General features: G+C 47.1%; 1 protein-coding gene across 1 annotated transcript in view; it reads right to left on the bottom strand.

Annotated features, from left to right (window-relative positions):
* Positions 1 to 1,033: 1,033 nt before the first annotated feature.
* DENR (density regulated re-initiation and release factor) overlaps positions 1,034 to 19,504 on the bottom strand; it is a 76,779-nt gene continuing 58,308 nt past the window's right edge. Inside the window, exon 8 of the mRNA XM_063964568.1 lies at positions 1,034 to 1,285. Within this exon, the coding sequence (XP_063820638.1) occupies positions 1,241 to 1,285 (45 nt within the window). The 3' untranslated portion in view covers positions 1,034 to 1,240. The remainder of the gene's footprint in view (positions 1,286 to 19,504) is intronic.

Here is a 19,504-nt window from a genome sequence, read left to right on the forward strand (position 1 = left end):
TTACCTCTTAGCGTCCTGAAGGTTAAAGGTCTCAGTGCTTTCAGTTTAGATTCAAAGAAAAGTTTTGACAGGTGTACTGCTTTACAGCATGTGCAGCCTCCATTTTTGCCTCCTTCTTCCGGAACAATGGGATTTCAGGCGCATGCTTAATTAACGAGTAATATTCTTGTTACTAATCTTAAATGGTGCTTAATTGTCATGTGTTTGTAAAATGAGTTAGGAGCTGATTGGTTGGATCACCATTTAAGATTAGTAATGAGTGATAAGAATATCACTCGTTATTAAATATGCCCCTTAATCTGATCTTGAATGCACTACAGCATCCTGTCTTTTATTCTACAGAATATAACAGATCAAAGTTTCAGAGCTGATAACTCTTGTAGGTCTACGTTTCCTATTTTCTGTTAGAATTGGAAAGAGAGTAGATACTAGATCCGAGCGGGCTAAAGGACATCTGATGTCTCAACCATGTAACCTACCTTCTCATCAGCGAATTGGGGGTATTCAGTGCACCAGGGGAGGCTAGAGGGGTGCAAGATTAGGATATTGTGATTTTGGCTTTGGACAATCTTAGCTCTACAGAATAAATGGGCTCTCTTCATTTCTTGGATGTGGTTAGGGCTTTGCAGACAAGTGACAAATAAGATGGATTCTCTCTTTATCCTCCAAGATGCTCAGTAAAGGGGTTGGCTGGCAACAGAGTAAGCCATTTGCTAGCTGGATTGCTTCCACAATTAGTTGGGTTTAAAGTGGGACTAATCATCCTGTTCCTAAAAATCCCAGGAGACATTCTATTATATCAGCAAGTGCCTCCAGGGCAGAGTCACTCAGTATTTGCTAAGCATCTTTGTAGGGCTGGAGAACCATCACAGTTTAAAGTGGCCACACTAATCCTGTGCCCACTATATCCCAATGTGATCCCAGTTTACCCAATGGATTTAAAGAAAAGACTATAAACAGAAGTACAAAAAACCTTCGATTTTTCTTTTTTATTTTATAACTTTCTACAGGCAAAGGATGAGGACACAGTAGGTAATGACCAAAAACATTTTTATTACTCTAAACACATACGCACTTGCATTGGTTACTTTTAAGTTTAGTATTTAAAAACAAACATAGCATTCTACAGTGGTGTAAATGCCATGGACCAAGGTGGTACAAGACAGAGGACACACAAAGCTCTGATAATCCTCTCTCACTTTGGCTATATAGTCTAGAACATTACAGGCACGATGTTGTGTCACTTTTTCACCTCCCCGAGATCATCAATGCTCTCATCATCAACCTGTTGAGCAGAAAGTAGTGTTTAGTGACAATATCATTTGAAACAGTGTATTACAATTCAACTTAATTATAGCAACACACAGGCGAACCACTTCACTTTCCAATATGGCCAAAGGTCTCTATCTAAATTGGACATGGCTTGTTATCAGGAACAGGTGGGATTAACTACGTAACACATTTTGCCTTGTAAGTATAGTTTTGTGTTAATAAATCAGACAGTCTAAGGTTCATGCCACATCTGTATACCCAGAAGTCTATTACAGTATATTACGTAGTCTGCTGTGAGGGCGGAAGTCTGCTGTGAGGACGGAACTGCTGTAACCGGAAGTGACAGCGTAGCGGATGGCAAGCACGACGGCTGTGAGGCTGTTAGGCTCTAGCGGGACGGGTGCCGTAAGCCAATGCGGGGGTGAGTGAGCAAGGAGCGGAGGGCGCAGAAGGAGTAGGAGCCGGAGGGAGCTCAGCGGTGCGGTGCACAGAGACCGGGAGCAGGAGCACAAAAGGAGTGTGTGTCTGTGAGAGAGAGTGCTGCTGCTGCTTATCAAAGTGTGAGTGTGTGTGCGTGTGTCCCAGCCGAAGACTGAGCCACAGCTCCTGAGCACTGATCGGAGGAGCAGCGGCCAGATAAGTATTAACCTTTCCTTTTTTGTTGTATAATCGATTGTCTCCCTTTGTCTATTAGGGTATTGTATTGTACTTAATTAATCCTCTATCTGTCCTTTATTTATTGTACTTTATTGTCCCTATATATTGTCCTTACTTAATTTATCCCATATTTGTCCTTATTTATTTATTGTCTCTTTTATATTATCCCTATATATTGTCCCTCTCTTGTTTTTATCCTGAAGGTAACAGGGAGTTAGCACTTATTAAAAATGGGTGGTGCCGCGATAGAGGATCTCACTCAGTGCGTGTCGTGCATGATGTATGCGCACCTGGAACAGTCCAAGTGCAGGCACATCTGTGCGAGATGTGAGCGAACGGCTGCCCTGGAAGCCCAGGTTAGTGAACTAGAGCCGACCGTTACGCGACTAAGGAGTATTCACAATCTCAAGCAAAGTTTAGATAGAACGGTGGAGGAGTTGCAGGGAGGAACACTGGTAGATGAGGAGGATCAGGTAGACAGCTGGGTCACAGTTAGAAGGAAGAAGAAGGGGAGGGGGAGACGGGACATCTCTGATCTGCCAAACCCCAACAAATTCACCCGATTGAACGAAGATTCTGGGCAGAAGAGTGAGAAAATGACGGAACCGTAGGAGACTGTTCCCTCTAGCAACCAGAGGAGCGGTACCCTCGATGTAGATGGGAAAAAAGATAGTGAGGCACTTAGTCAGATTGTGGTGGTGTTAGGGGATTCTATTATCAGGAAGACAGGGCAATCTGCTACCGGGACCGTGATCGCCGTACAGTCTGTTGTCTTCCAGGTGCTCGGGTATGGCACATCGCGGACCAGGTAGATTGTTGTGAGGGGCTGGTAAAGACCCGGTTGGCACCAATGACAGTTAGTGGTATTTATTTATTAACAGTTTCTTATATAGCGCAGCAAATTCCGTTGCGCTTTACAATTTGAAATAACAATAACAAACTGGGTGATAACAGTCATAGAGGTAGGAAGGCCCTGCTCGCAAGCTTACAATCTATGGTAGGTGGGATGTCCTTAAGAAAGACTATAGGGAATTAGGCAAGAAACTTAAGGCAAGGACATCTAGGGTAATATTCTCCAAAATATTACCAGTGCCATGCGCTAGCCCAGGGAGGCAGAGGGAGGTAAATGTGTAGCTTAGAGACTGGTGTAGGAAGGAGGGGTTTGTGTTCTTTGAACACTGGGCGGACTTCTCAGTCAGGCGCCATCTTTGGTCGCGATGGATTGCACCTGAATGAGGAGGGGGCTGCGGTGCTGGGGGTCAGGATGGTTAGAAGGTTGGAGGAGCTTTTAAACTAGGAGCCTGGGGGGAGGGTTTAGCTAGAAGCTACGGGTCAAACAGTGTGAAGAGTAAAGATGGGGGTAGTGATCAATTTGGGGGAGCGCAAGATCAGCCGGCAAGGGCAAAAGTATTTGCATGGGTACTGGCACAGGATTTACTGACACAGGTATTGCCCACGATATTCCCAATTTATTACTTAATGATGATTATGTTTCAACAATAAGTTTTATAGATAATGTTAGGTCAAAGAGATAGTAATGAGGAAGGCGGTATTAATTATGATGGGGGTGGAAAGGGAGGGATGAGAATAACAGTCGGTAAGGGTAATTCTAGAAAGACACTCATACATATAGATAAGATACCATTAAAACAAATGGGCAGGGGAAATACTAAGCTAAAATGTATGCTTGCGAACGCAAGAAGCCTATCAGGTAAAATGGGGGAATTGGAATGGCTTGCATCAAAGTATCAATATGATATTAAAGGTATTACGGAAACAGAATGGGACGACTCTCACGACTGGGCTGCGTATTTTGAGGGATATTCTCTTTTCAGGAGGCTACCAAAAGGGGAGGAGGGGTATGTCTCTTTGTTAAAGCATCTCTTAAACCAAAGTTAATAGATGTAATTTACGAGGGGACTGGAGATAATGTGGAGTCGTTATGGGTTGAGATCACTAGTGGGGGCACTGATGCAAAGAAACTAGTCATTGGCACGTGCTATAAGCAACCGGATTTTAACGTACATGAGGAGGAACAACTCTTACAGCAAATTGAAAAAGCTGCGTGAATGGGAGACATCCTAGTGTTAGGGGATTTGAACTATCCGGATATAAATTGGATTAACGATTCATGTGTAAAAAACTAGGAGCAGCAGATTCTTAAATACATTAAAGGATCAATACTTAACTCAATTAGTAGAGGATCCAACTAGAGGTAAAAACTATTCTGGATCTAGTTATTACCAATAATGTGAACATTATATCAAACATTAAATGTTGGGGAGACCTTGGGAAACCGTGATCACTATATGATCACATTCGACATCAGTTTCAAGAAACATACCTATAAGGGATCAACCAAAACATTTAACTTTAAAAAAAACTAACTTCAATATGCTAAGACGGGCACTAAACGACATTGACTGGGAAGTTTTGTTTCAAGGTAAAGACACAAAATGGAAAATGTGGGATGCCTTTAAAAGGGTTGCTTGATAACAATATTCACAAATTCATTCCCATGAGCAGTAAACGCAGGAGTACTAAACACAAACCAACGTGGCTTAATAAGGAGGTTAAAGTAGCAATGGCTAAAGAGAGGCGTGCTTTCAAAGAATTTAAATCCAATGGAGGGGAGGAGTCATTCCTGTATTACAGGTTGAGTATCCCTTATCCAAAATGCTTGGGACCAGAGGTATTTTGGATAACTGATTTTTCCGTATTTTGGAATAATTAGATACCATAATGAGATTTCATGGTGATGGGACCTAAATCTAAGCACAGAATGTATTTATGTTTCATATGCACCTTATACACACAGCCTGAAGGTAATTTTAGCCAATATTTTTTATAACTTTGTGCATTAAACAAAGTGTGTGTACATTCACAGAGTTCATTTATGTTTCATATACACCTTGTATACACAGCCTGAAGGTCATTTAATACAATATTATTAATAACTTTGTGTATTAAACAAAGTTTGTGTACAATGATCCATCAAAAAACAAAGATTTCACTATCTCACTCAAAAAAGTCCGTATTTCGGAATATTCCGTATTTCGGAATATATGGATATGGGATACTCAACCTGTATAAGGAATGCAACAAAAATGCAGAAAAGTAATAAGAGCAGCTAAAATTGTAAACGAAAAGCAAATCGCTATAGAGAGTAAAACCAACCCTAAAATTTTTTATAAGTACATATACAGTAAAAAGGTTTAAGAAGGAGAGTGTAGGCCCATTAAAAAATGAACTGGGAGCTTTGTTAAACGATGACATAATAAAAGCAGAAATAATGAACAATTTTTTTCCCCTCAGTATTCACCAGGGAGGATCAGACAGTGAGACTAGTCCATAACGATAGTGAAGATAATGACACTTGGCTTGATACGCTTAAGTAAGGAAGTAGTCCTGGAGAGACTAAGCAAAAATGGGATTTTAATACCTACCGGTAAATCCTTTTCTCTTAGTCCGCAGAGGATGCTGGGGTCACCATTAGAACCATGGGGTATAGACGGGATCCGCAGGAGACATGGGCACTTTAAGACTTTCAAAGGGTGTGAACTGGCTCCTCCCTCTATGCCCCTCCTCCAGACTCCAGTTATAGGAACTGTGCCCAGGGAGACGGACATTTCGAGGAAAGGATTTATTGTTAAACTAAGGTGAGATTCAGACCAGCTCACACCTCAAGCATGCGGCACAACGTGGCATTCAACAGAACACAAGCCAACGGCATGAACAATTTCAGCAACAGGCTGACTCTAAACGTAACACAACATATGTGTAACAACTACTAATAACTGCAGATACAGTACGCACTGGAACGGGTGCCCAGCATCCTCTACGGACTAAGAGAAAAGGATTTACCGGTAGGTATTAAAATCCCATTTTCTCATATGTCCTAGAGGATGCTGGAGTCACCAGTAGAACCATGGGGTTATACCAAAGCTCTAAAACAGGTGGGAGAGCGCGGATGACTCTGCAGCACCGATTGACCAAACTTGAGTTAATCATCGGCCAGGGTATCAAACTTGTAAAACTTTGCAAAAGTGTTTGAACCCGACCAAGTAGCTGCTCAGCAAAGTTACAATGCCGAGATTCCCCCGAGCAGCCGCCCAGGACGAGCCCACCTTTCTAGTAGAATAGGCCTTCACCGGTTTCAGTAACTGCAATCCAGCCGTGGAATGAGCATGCTGAATCGTATTACAGATCCAGCGTGCAATGGTCTGCTTGGAAGCAGGACACCCAATCTTGTTGGGAGCATACAGGACAAAGAGAGCCTCCGTTTTCCTAACCTGAGCCGTTCTGGCGACATAAATTTTCAAAGCTCTGACCACATCCAGAGACTTTGACTCAATTAAGGCGTCAGTAGCCACTGGCACCACAATAGGTTGGTTCATGTGGAAAGATGAAACCACCTTCGGCAGAAATTGTGGACGAGTCCTCAACTCTGCTCTATCTTCATGGAAGATCAAATAAGGGCTCTTGTGAGACAAGGCCGCTAACTCAGACACCCGCCTTGCGGATGCCAAGGCCAACAGAATGACCACTTTCCAAGTGAGAAATTTCAACCCCACCTTCTGTAAAGGTTCAAACCAATGTGATTGAAGGAACTGCAACACCACGTTAAGATCCCATGGTGCTACTGGGGGCACAAATGGAGGTTGGATGTGCAACACACCTTTCACGAAAGTCTGAACTTCTGGAAGGGAGGCCAATTGTTTTTGAAAGAAAACCGATAAGGCTGAAATCTGTACCTTAATTGAGCTCAACTTTAGGCCCGCATCCACACCTGTTTGTAGAAAATGGAGACAACATCCTAGCTGAAATTCTTCCGTAGGAGCCTTCTTGGATTCACACCAAGAAACATATTTTCTCCAAATACAGTGGTAATGTTTAGACGTTACTCCTTTCCTGGCCTGAATAAGTGTGGGAATGACTTCACTGGGAATACCCTTTGGACTAGGATTTAGCGTTCAACCGCCATGCCGTCAAACGTAGCCGCGGTAAGTCTTGATACACACACGGCCCCTGCTGTAACAGGTCCTCGTGTAGAGGAAGAGGCCAGGGATCTCCTATGAGTAATTCCTGAAGATCTGGATACCAAGCCCTCCTTGGCCAGTGGGACAACGAGGATCGCTTGAATCTTTGTTCTTCTTATGATCTTTAGAACTTTTGGAATGAGAGGAAGTGGAGGGAATGCATACACCGACTGAAACACCCATGGTATCACCAGTGCATCCACTGCTATTGCTTGAGGGTCCCTCGACCTGGAACAATATCTCTGAAGCTTCTTGTTGAGACGAGATGCCATCATGTATATTTGAGGAATTCCCCAATGACTTGTTGGAATGAAGATCGCCGACAGAGCGCTTGTATGCTTTTCCGCCCAGCGGAGAACATTTGTGGCTTTTGCCATTGCCGCTCTGCTTTTTGTTCCGCCCTGGCGGTTTATGCACGCTACTGCTGTTACATTGTCCGCTGGATTGTCAAAATGAATCCAAAATTGTTGGAGTCAATGACTCCACTTGTCCAACAGGTCCCACTGAAACACTCTGGCATGGACTCTGCCAAACTGAATGGCCTCGTAGGCCGCAATCATCTTCCCCAGCAACCGAGTGCATTGATGGATTGACACTCTTCCTGGTTTCAGAATCTGTTTGACCAGACTCTGAAGTTCCAGAGCCTTTTCCACTGGAAGAAAAACTCTGTAGTTCTGTGTCCAGTATCATTCCCAAAAACGACAACCGCGTCGTCGGAATCAACTGTGATTTTGGCAAGTTTTGGAGCCAACCATGTTGTTGAAGAACTGTCAGGGAGAGTGCAATGTTTTGCACCAACTGGTCCCTGGATCTCGCCTTTATCAGGAGATCGTCCAAGTACGGGATAATCGTGACTCCTTGCTTGCGAAGGAGAACCATCATTTCCCCCATCACTTTGGTGAAAATCCTCGGAGCCGTGGACAGACCAAACGGCAAAGTCTGAAATTGGTAATGACAATCCTGAATTGCAAACCTTAGGTAAGCCTGATGCGGAGGATAAATGGGAATATGTAAGTAGGCATCCTTTATGTCCACTGACACCATAAAATCCCCTTCCTCCAGACTGGAGATCACTGCTCGGAGAGATTCCATCTTGAATTTGAATTTTTTTTAGGTAGAAATTGAGGGATTTCAGGTTTAGGATCGGTCTGACCGAGCCGTCCGGCTTCGGGACCACAAACAGGCTTGAATAAAAGCCTTCTCCCTGTTGTGACGGGGGAACCATCACAATGACCTGATTTTGACACAACTTTTGTATTGCATCGCATACTACCTCCCTGTCCGGAAGAGAAGCTGGTAAGGCTGATTTGAAAAATCGGCGAGGGGGAACGTCTTGAAACTCCAGTTTGTACCCTTGGGATACTATTTGTAAAACCCATGGGTCCAGGTCCTAACGAAACCAGAACTGACTGAAGAGTTTGAGACGTGCCCCCACCGATGCGGACTCCCGCAGAGGAGCCCCAGCGTCATGCGGTGGATTTGGCAGAAGCCGGGTAGGACTACTGCTCCTGGGAATCCGACAAGGCTGGTGATCTTTTACCTGAAGGAAGGAAGGAAGGAAGGAAGGACCTCGCCCTTTCCTGTATTTATTGGGCCGAAAGGACTACATTTGATAGTGGTGTGTTTTCTTTTGTTGTGGAGGAACATCAGGCAAAAAGGATGACTTACCTACGGTAGCCGTAGATACCAAATCAGCGAGGCAGTCACCAAACAAGGCACCACCTTTATATGGTAGAGATTCCAGATTTTTCTTGGAGTCAGCATCAGCATTCCATTGGTGAATCCACAATGCTCGCCTAGCTGAGACTGCCACGGCATTGGCTTTTGATCCCAAAAGGCAAATATCTCTCGCAGTTTCCTTTAGGTACGCTGCAGCGTCCTTGAAATAACCCAGCGTCAAGAGGATGCTATCCCTATCTAGGGTATCTATATCAGATGACAAGTTATCTGCCCACTTTTCGAATGCACTAGTCACCCCCGCAGATGCAATGACAGGTCTGAGTAGCGTACCTGTTGTCGCATAAATTGATTTCAACGTAGTTTCTTGCTTACGATCCGCAGGGTCCTTAAGGGCTGCTGTACCAGGTGATGGGAGAGCCACCTTTTTAGACAAACGTGATAGGGCCTTGTCTACAATGGGGGGTGGCACCCACATTTCCATATCCTCAGAGGGAAACGGATAAGACACCGGAATCCTTTTGGGAATCTGAAATTTTCTGTCAGGGCTTTCCCAGACTTTTTCAAATAGAGTGTTCAGTTCATGAGAGGGAGGAAACGTTATCTCAGGTTTCTTTTCCTTATACATACAGACCCTTTTATCAGGAACAGCAGGGTCCACAGTGATATGCAATACATCTTTAACTGCCACAATCGTACTGAATACTCTTTGCCAATTTTGGATCTAATCTGGAATCACTATAGTCGACACTGGAATCAGTGTCCGTGTCGGTACCAGTGTCTGCCAACTGGGCAAAAGTACGTTTTTGTGACCCCGAGGGGTCCTGGACTTGTAATAACACATCCTCCACAGATTTCTTCCATGCCTGGGTCTGAGACTCAGACTTATCTAATCTATTACTAATAAGAGCCACATTAGCATTCAAAACATTTACCCAATCAGGAGTCGGCGGGGCCGACAGGGTCACCCCCACAGCCGTTTGTGTCCCTAATACAGCCTCCTCCTGGGAAGAGCACTCAGCCTCAGACATGTCGACACACGTGTACCAAACACCCACAGACACACCGGGAATATAGGGGACAGACCCACAGTAAAGTCTGTCAGAGAGACACAGAGGGGATTTGCCAGCTCACAACCCAGCGCCAAATTAATGGGTCTGAAAACACAAAAAAATGCCCCAGACCTGTAGCGCTTTAAATATCAAATATATTGCACCAAATTATACTGTCCCCAACCCCACCCCGTTTTGCACCCCGATACTTGTCAGCAGTGTGAGGAAGGACCAGCGTCTCTGCAGCCCTGTGGAAAGGAAATGGCGCCGAGCTGAGCTCTGAGGGAGAAGCTCCGCCCCCTTAATGGCGCGCTTCTGTCCAGCTTATTTTACTAAATAATTATACTGGCGGGGGGTTAGGACAGTGCCTTGGCACTAATGTCCCCTCTTGCCAGTGGAAATTGAGGATTTTTGCTACCCAGGCCCCCCCCCCCCGCAGTGCTGTGTGTGTGTGTGGGAGCATGGCACGCAGCGTTCCGTTCGCTGCGCGGTACCTCAGAATGCCATCACTGCAGTCTTCTTTTCTTCTGCTACTCACCTGTCTTCTGACTCTGTAAGGGGGTGACGGCAGGCTGTGGGAGTGAGCATCTAGGCGTACCCAGCGATCAGCACCCTCAGGAGCTAATGGTGTCCTGTCAGCCAGAAGCAGAGCCATTGAACGCACTAGAAGTTGGTCATACTTCTCTCCCCTAAGTCCTGCGAAGCAGGGAGACTGTTGCCAGCAGCCTCCCTGAAAATAAAAACCTAACATAAGTTTTTTTCAGAGAAACTCAGTAGAGCTCCCCTGTAGTGTGTCCAGTCTCACTGAGCACAATTCTAAAACTGGAGTCTGGAGGAGGGGCATAGAGGGAGGAGCCAGTTCACACCCTTTGAAAGTCTTAAAGTGCCCATGTCTCCTGCGGATCCCGTCTATACCCCATGGTTCTAATGGTGACCCCAGCATCCTCTAGGACGTATGAGAAATAAAGATTAATAAATCACCAGGCCCTGATGGCATTCATCTGAGGGTTATTATGGAGCTTAGGTCACAGCTAGCAAAACCCCTATACTTTATTTTCTACAGATCTATTAGATCAGGCATGGTAACAAAGGATTGGCGCATAGCTGAGGTAGTGCACTAATTTAAAAAGAGAACTAAAGATAATCCGGGTGACTATAAACCAGTTAGTTAAACCTCTATAGTGGGTAAAACATTGGAAGAAATTTTGAGGGATAGCAGAGAATTCTCTGCATACTACTAAAATTATTAGCAAAAGTTAGCATGGGTTTGTAAGGGGCAGATCATATCAAACTAAGTTAATTAGCTTCTACGAGGAAGTGAGCAAGAATCTTGACCAGGGAAAAGCAGTGGATGTGGTCTATTTAGATTTTGCAAAAGCCTTCGACACAGTGTCTCACGGGAGACTGATCATCAAATTAAGGGAACTTGGCCTAGGATAAGGAGATTTATGGTAGACTTACCACAGTTAAATCTCTTTCTGCGAGGTACACTGGATTCCACAGGGAATAACATTGGGGTGTAGAGTTGGATCTTGATCCGAGGCACTAACAGGCTAAAGCTTTGACTGTTCCCAGGATGCATTGCACCGCCTCCTTTATAGCCCCGCCTACAGGCACTGGAGCTCAGTTTCGTTAACCAGTCCAATGCAGTAGCAGGCAAAAGAGACGGTAGATGTTAGTCACATAGAACCACATTCTCACGACAGGAGAAGGGACTAGCAGCTAATGCCATACAAACCCAAAGAAGCCAAGTGCGTCAGGGTGGGCGCCCTGTGGAATCCAGTGTGCCTCGCAGAAAGAGATTTAACTATGGTAAGTCTACCATAAATCTCCTTTTCTGCAGCGGGGTACAGTGGTATTCCACAGGGCATAACATCAGGGATGTCCTAAAGCAGTTACTCATGGGAGGGGACGCACTGTAGCGGGTACAAGAACCTGACGTCCAAAGGAAGCATCCTGGGAGCTGAACCTGTTCACTGAGGACCACGTAGCTGCCTTGCACAATTGTTCAGCGGACGCGCCATGGCAGGCCACCCAAGGAGGTACAACAGACCAAGCAGAATAGGCTTTGATAGCAGCAGCACCATTCTAATCCATCTGGCCAAGGTCCGCTTATTCGCAGGCCAGCCACGTTTGTGAAAACCAAAAAAGTATAGAAAGAGAATCTGATCTCCTGATAGAGGCAGTCCTTTCTACATATATGCGGAGAGCCCATACCACATCCAAAGACCGCTCTTTGGAGGACAAACCAGAGAGATAAAGGCCGGAACCACTATCTCTTGGTTAAGGTGGAAAGATCACACCACCTTAAGTAGATAACCAGGCGAGTTCTAAGAACGGCCCGGTCACGGTGAAAAATCAGAAAGGGTGGACGACAGGACAAAGCACCTAAGTCTGACACCGTCTTAGCAGAGGCAATAGCCAACAGAAAAATGCATAAGGCATTTAAGGTCCACAGACTCAAGAGGTTCAACCCTGATGGCGGAGAAGGCCGTCATGACCGCTATGACCTTGGGGAAGATCCGAGGAGCCGTGGTCAGTCCGAAAGGTAAGGCTTGGAACTGATAATGAAGGTTGCCAATAGCAAACCGTAGATATTGCTGATGCGACATAGCAATAGGTATGTGTAGGTAAGCATCATGTATATCCAGGGATACCATATAGCCCTTGGGTTCTAAAGCCAGGACAATAGAGCGCAGAGTTTCCATGCGGAATTTGGACACCCTCACAAATTTGTTCAAAGATTTGAGATAGAGTATAGGCCGGGAGGATCCATTCGGCTTCGGAACTAGAAACCGCATCGAATAGTATACCCTGCGTCTCTGAGACAGAGGCACCAGCACTATCACTCCTGTATCCAGGAGGGATTGGACAACCAAATGTAGAGTTTGTGCTTTTAACGGATCCGAAGGGATAACCGTTGAGCAAAACTGGCAAGGGGGACGTCTCTTGAAAGAGATCGCGTCCGAAGTGGTCTTTAACCATACCTGGGTGAACTGCAGAAGTTGGCCTCCCACCCTGAGGTCCCCCAGGGGGGAGGCCCGCCCCGTCATGCAGCAGGTTCGTCTGGTTTGGAAGCAGGCTGATGGGCGGCCCAAGACGTTTAGGTTTGGGCTTAAAGGACTTGGAAGTGCGAGCTTGTCTCGGATACGCCTGACCCTTTGCTTTACCTGGAGGTCGAAAGGAACAAAAAGTAGTACTCTTAGCCTTCGGAACCGAAGGATTAGTACTTGGGAGAAACACAGTCTTGGCCGACGCCATGTCGGTCACAATCTTGTTCAGATCATCTCCAAATAGTATATCTCCCTTAAAAGGGAGTACCTCCAAGGTCTTCTTCGAGTCCAGTGAACCAGGATAGATGTGGTAGATGCATTGGCCGCCATAACGCCTGCATCAGAGGCCGCCTCCTGAATATAGTGGGAGGCTGTGGTAATATAGGACAGATATTGTCTGGCAGTGTCAGAAAAATTCTGAGGTAGCTCTGCCTGGAGGCGGGGCTATAGAGGAGGCAGTACATCCTAGGAACAGTCAAAGCTTTAGCCTGTTGGTGCCTCGGATCAAGATCCAACTCTACACCCCGATGTTATTCCCTGTGGAATACCAGTGTACCCCGCTGCAGAAATATCATTTGTTCATGAATAAGTAATTGGCTGGATAACAGTAGTGGTCAATGGGATGTTCTCTAGCTGGGCACCAGTAGTCAGCAGAATACCGCAAAGGTCCGTACTTGGCCCGCCACTGTTCAATATATTTATCAATGATCTAGGAATAGGCCTGGAAAGCACAGTGTCAATCTTTGCAGATGATACTGAACTGTGTAAGGTACTTAATTCAGAAAGTGATGTGGATGCGGGGCAGTACGGATGGTGTAATGGTTAGCATTACTGTCTCACAGCACTGAGGTCATGGGTTCGATTCCCACCATGGCCCAAACTGTGTGGAGTTTGTATATTCTCCCGTACTTGCGTGGGTTTTCTCTGGATACTCCAGTTTCCTCCCACAACCCAAAAATATACTGGTAGGTTAATTAGCTTCCAACAAAAAATAAGAATTTACTCACCGGTAATTCTATTTCTCGTAGTCCGTAGTGGATGCTGGGGACTCCGTAAGGACCATGGGGAATAGACGGGCTCCGCAGGAGACTGGGCACTCTAAAGAAAGATTAGGTACTATCTGGTGTGCACTGGCTCCTCCCTCTATGCCCCTCCTCCAGACCTCAGTTAAGGAAACTGTGCCCGGAAGAGCTGACATTACAAGGAAAGGATTTTGGAATCCAGGGTAAGACTCATACCAGCCACACCAATCACACCGTACAACTTGTGATAACTTTTTACCCAGTTAACAGTATGAACAACAACAATAACCCTTTATTAAGCAATAACTATATACACGTATTGCAGAAAGTCCGCACTTGGGACGGGCGCCCAGCATCCACTACGGACTACGAGAAATAGAATTACCGGTGAGTAAATTCTTATTTTCTCTAACGTCCTAGTGGATGCTGGGGACTCCGTAAGGACCATGGGGATTATACCAAAGCTCCCAAACGGGCGGGAGAGTGCGGATGACTCTGCAGCACCGAATGGGCAAACACAAGGTCCTCCTCAGCCAGGGTATCAAACTTGTAGAACTTTGCAAATGTGTTTGAACCTGACCAAGTAGCAGCTCGGCAAAGCTGTAAAGCCGAGACCCCTCGGGCAGCAACCCAAGAAGAGCCCACCTTCCTTGTGGAATGGGCTTTCACTGATTATGGATGCGGCAATCCAGCCGCCGAATGAACCTGCCGAATCGTGTTACAGATCCAGTGAGCAATAGTTTGCTTTGAAGCAGGAGCACCCAGCTTGTTGGATGCATACAGGATAAACAGCGAGTCCGTCTTCCCGACTCCAGCTGTTCTGGTGACATAAATCTTCAAAGCCCGGACTACGTCCAGCAACTTGGAGTCCTCCAAGTCACGAGTAGCCGCAGGCACCACAATAGGTTGGTTTAAATGAAAAGATGACACCACCTTTGGCAGAAATTGTGGACGAGTCCGCAATTCTGCCCTGTCCATATGGAAAACCAGATAGGGGCTTTAACATGACAAAGCCGCCAATTCTGACACCCGCCTAGCCGAAGCCAAGGCCAACAGCATGACCACTTTCCACGTGAGATACTTTAGTTCCACAGTTTTAAGTAGCTCAAACCAGTGGGATTTCAGGAAATACAACACCACATTAAGATCCCATGGTGCCACTGGTGGCACAAAAAGGGGGCTGAATATGCAGCACTCCCTTAACAAACGTCTGAACCTCAGGCAGTGAAGCCAGTTCTTTTTGAAAGAAAATGGATAGGGCCGAAATCTGGACCTTTATGGACCCTAATTTTAGGCCCAAAGTCACCCCTGACCGTAGGAAGTGCAGGAATCGACCCAGCTGGAATTCCTCTGTAGGGGCCTTCCTGGCCTCACACCAAGCAACATATTCTCGCCATATACGGTGATAATGTTTTGCTGTCACGTCCTTCCTAGCCTTTATCAGCGTAGGAATAACTTCATACGGAATGCCCTTTTCTGCTAGGATCCGGCGTTCAACCGCCATGCCGTCAAACGCAGCCGCGGTAAGTCTTGGAACAGACAGGGCCCTTGTTGCAACAGGTCCTGTCTGAGAGGCAGAGGCCAGGGGTCCTCTGTGATCATCTCTAGTAGTTCTGGGTACCAAGTCCTTCTTGGCCAATCCAGAACAATGAGTATTATTCTCACTCCTCTTTTTCTTATTATTCTCAGCACCTTGGGTATGAGAGGAAGAGGAGGAAACACATAGACCGACTGGAACACCCACGGTGTTGCTAGTGCGTCCACACCTATCGCCTGAGGGTCCCTTGACCTGGCGCAATATCTTTTTAGCTTTTTGTTGAGGTGGGACGCCATCATGTCCACCTGTGGCAGTTCCCATCGATCTGCGTGAAGACTTCCTGATGAAGTCCCCACTCTCCCGGGTGGAGGTCATGTCTGCTGAGGAAGTCTGCTTCCCAGTTGTCCACTCCCGGAATGAACACTGCTGACAGTGCTAGCACATGATTCTCCGCCCAACGAAGAATCTTTGTGGCTTCCGCCATTGCCACCCTGCTTCTTGTGCTGCCCTGGCGGTTTACATGGGCGACCGCCGTGATGTTGTCTGACTGAATCAGCACTGGTTGGTCTCGAAGCAGAGGCTCCGCTTGACTCAGGGTGTTGTATATGGCCTTAGTTCCAGCAGATTTATGTGCAGACAAGTCTCCTGACTTGACCACAACCCTTGGAAGTTTCTTCCCTGAATGACTGCTCCCCACCCTCGGAGGCTTGCATCCGTGGTCACCAGGACCCAGTCCTGTATGCCGAACCTGCGGCCCTCGAGGAGGTGGGCACTTTGCAGCCACCACAGAAGAGACACCCTGGCCCTGGGGGACAGGGTGATCAGACGATGCATCTGAAGATGCGACCCGGACCACTTGTCCAGCAGATCCCACTGAAAGACCCTCGCATGGAATCTGCCGAATGGAATGGCTTCGTATGACGCCACCATCTTTCCCAGGACTCGCGTGCAGTGATGCACCGATACCTATTTTGGCTTTAGGAGGTCTCTGACCAGAGTCACGAGCTCCTGTGCCTTCTCCTCCGGGAGAAACACCTTCATCTGGACTGTGTCCAGAATCATGCCCAGGAAGGGCAGACGTGTCGTAGGAATCAGCTGCGACTTTGGGATGTTCAGAATCCAACCGTGTCGACGCAACACTTCCTGAGAGTGTGCTACGCTGATCAGCAACTGCTCCCTGGACCTCGCCTTTATGAGGAGATCGTCCAAGTATGGGATAATTTTGACCCCTTGCTTCCGAAGGAGCACCATCATCTCTGCCATCACCTTGGTAAAAATTCTCGGTGCCGTGGACAGGCCAAACGGCAACGTCTGGAATTGGTAATGACAGTCCTGTACCACAAACCTGAGGTACTCCTGATGAGGCGGATAAATGGGGACATGCAAGTAAGCATCCTTGATGTCCAGAGATACCATAAAATCCCCCTCTTCCAGGCTTGCAATAACCGCTCTGAGCGATTCCATTTTGAATTTGAATTTCTTCAGATAGATGTTCAGGGATTTTAAATTCAGAATGGGTCTGACCGAACCGTCCGGTTTCGGTACCACAAACATAGTGGAATAGTAGCCCCTTCCCCTTTGAAGGGGGAGAACCTCTACCACCACCTGCTGGAGAAAGTTTGTGAAGCACTACCTCCCTTTCCCTGGGGGAAGCTGGCAAGGCCGATTTTAGGTAACGGTGAGGGGGGGTCACTTCGAATTCCAGCTTGTATCCCTGAGATACAATTTGAATAGCCCAAGGATCTACCTGTGAGCGAACCCACTGGTTGCTGAAATTTCGGAGACGCGCCCCCACCGCTCCTGGCTCCGCCTGTGGAGCCCCAGCGTCATGCGGTGGATTTAGTGGAAGCCGGGGAGGACTTTTGTTCCTGGGAACTGGCTGCGTGCTGCAGCTTTTTTCCTCTACCCCTGCCCCTGGCAAGAAAGGATGCACCTCTGACTTTCTTGCTCTTTTGCGAGCGAAAGGACTGCATTTGGTAATACGGTGCTTTCTTAGGCTGTGGAGGTACATAAGGCAAGAAATTTGACTTCCCAGCCGTAGCTGTGGAAACTAGGTCCGAGAGACCGTCCCCAAACAATTCCTCACCCTTATAAGGTAAAACCTCCATGTGCTTTTTTGAGTCGGCATCCCCCGTCCATTGCCGAGTCCATAAGACCCTTCTGGCAGAGATGGACATTGCATTTACTCTAGAGCCCAGCAGGCAAATATCCCTCTGGGCATCCCGCATATATAGGACCGTGTCCTTGATATGTGCCAGGTTCAGCAAAACAGAATCTCTGTCCAGGGTATCTATCTCCTCAGACAGAGTATCCGTCCATGCCGCTACCGCACTACACATCCACGCCGAAGCAATGGCAGACCTCAGCAGTGTACCAGAATGTGAGTAAATAGACTTCAGGATAGCTTCCTGCTTTCTATCTTCAGGATCCTTAAGGGTAGCCGTATCCTGAGACGGCAGGGCCACCCTTTTAGACAAGCGCGTTAACGCCTTGTCTACCCTAGGCGAGGATTCCCAGCGTAACCTGTCCGTTGGCGGGAAAGGATACGCCATCAGCAATCTTTTGGAAATCACTTGCTTCCTATCCGGGGAATCCCACGCTTTTTCACATAATTCATTTAATTCATGTGACGGGGGAAAAGTCACTTCTTGCTTTTTCTCCCCATACATATAAATCCTTTTGTCAGGGACAGGATTTTCCTCAGAAATGTGTAATACATCCTTCATTGCCACAATCATGTAGCGGATAGCCTTAATCATTTTAGGCTGCAATTTTGCCTCATCGTCGTCGACACTGGAATCAGAGTCCGTGTCGACATCTGTGTCAACTAACTGGGATATTGGGCGCTTTTGAGACCCTGACGGCCTCTGCGCTCAGGCATGGGTGGAGACCCCGACTGTCCCAAGGCTACAGCTGTATCCAATCTGTTATGTAAGGAGCTTACATTATCATGTAACACCTTCCACATATCCATCCAATCCCGTGTCGGCACCGTCGGGGGCGACACCACATCTGTTTGCACTTGCTCTGCCTCCACGTATCCTTCCTCATCAAACATGTCGACACAGGCGTACCGACACACCGCACACACACAGGGAATGCTCAGACTGAGGACAGGACCCCACAAAGGCTTTTTGGGGAGACAGAGAGAAAGAGTATGCCAGCACACACCCCAGCGCTATATAACCCAGGAATTACACAGTATTGTAGTGTTTACCCGGTAGCTGCCGTTTTTATATTATATATGTATGCGCCTAAATTTATGTGCCCCCCCTCTCCTTTTTATCTAATGCACCTGTATACTGCAGGGGAGAGCCTGGGGAGCGTCCTTCCAGCGGAGCTGTGAAGAGAAAATGGCGCTGGTGTGCTGAGGAAGAAGGCCCCGCCCCCTCAGCGGCGGGCTTCTGTCCCGCGTCTCATGTGTAAAAATGGCGGGGGCTCGCACCTATATACAGTGCCTGACTGTATATATGTGTATTTTGCCATCAGGTATCTTAATTGCTGCCCAGGGCGCCCCCCCCTGCGCCCTGCACCCTACAGTGACCGGAGTGTGTGGGTGTGCTGTGGGAGCAATGGCGCACAGCTGCAGTGCTGTGCGCTACCTTTAGTGAAGACAGGAGTCTTCTGCCGCCGATTTCAAAGTCTTCTTTGCTTCTGTACTTCTGGCTCTGCGAGGGGGACGGCGGCGCGGCTCCGGGAACGGACGATCAAGGTTAGGGTCCTGAGTTCGATCCCTCTGGAGCTAATGGTGTCCAGTAGCCTAAGAAGCGCAACCTAGCCACAGTTAGTAGGTTTGCTTCTCTCCCCTCAGTCCCACGTAGCAGAGAGTCTGTTGCCAGCAGAAGCTCTTTGAAAATAAAAAACCTAACAAAATACTTTCTTTACTAGTAAGCTCAGGAGAGCCCACTAGGAGCACCCAGCTCTGGCCGGGCACAGATTCTAACTGAGGTCTGGAGGAGGGGCATAGAGGGAGGAGCCAGTGCACACCAGATAGTACCTAATCTTTCTTTAGAGTGCCCAGTCTCCTGCGGAGCCCGTCTATTCCCCATGGTCCTTACGGAGTCCCCAGCATCCACTAGGACGTTAGAGAAATTAACACTAGTGTGAATGTGTGTGTGTGTGTACATGTGATAGTGAATATAGATTGTAAGCTCCACTGGGGCAGGGACTAATGTGAATGGACCCTAATTTTAGG

Source organism: Pseudophryne corroboree, chromosome 1 (genome assembly GCF_028390025.1).
Source record: "Pseudophryne corroboree isolate aPseCor3 chromosome 1, aPseCor3.hap2, whole genome shotgun sequence".
Classification (NCBI taxonomy): domain Eukaryota; kingdom Metazoa; phylum Chordata; class Amphibia; order Anura; family Myobatrachidae; genus Pseudophryne; species Pseudophryne corroboree.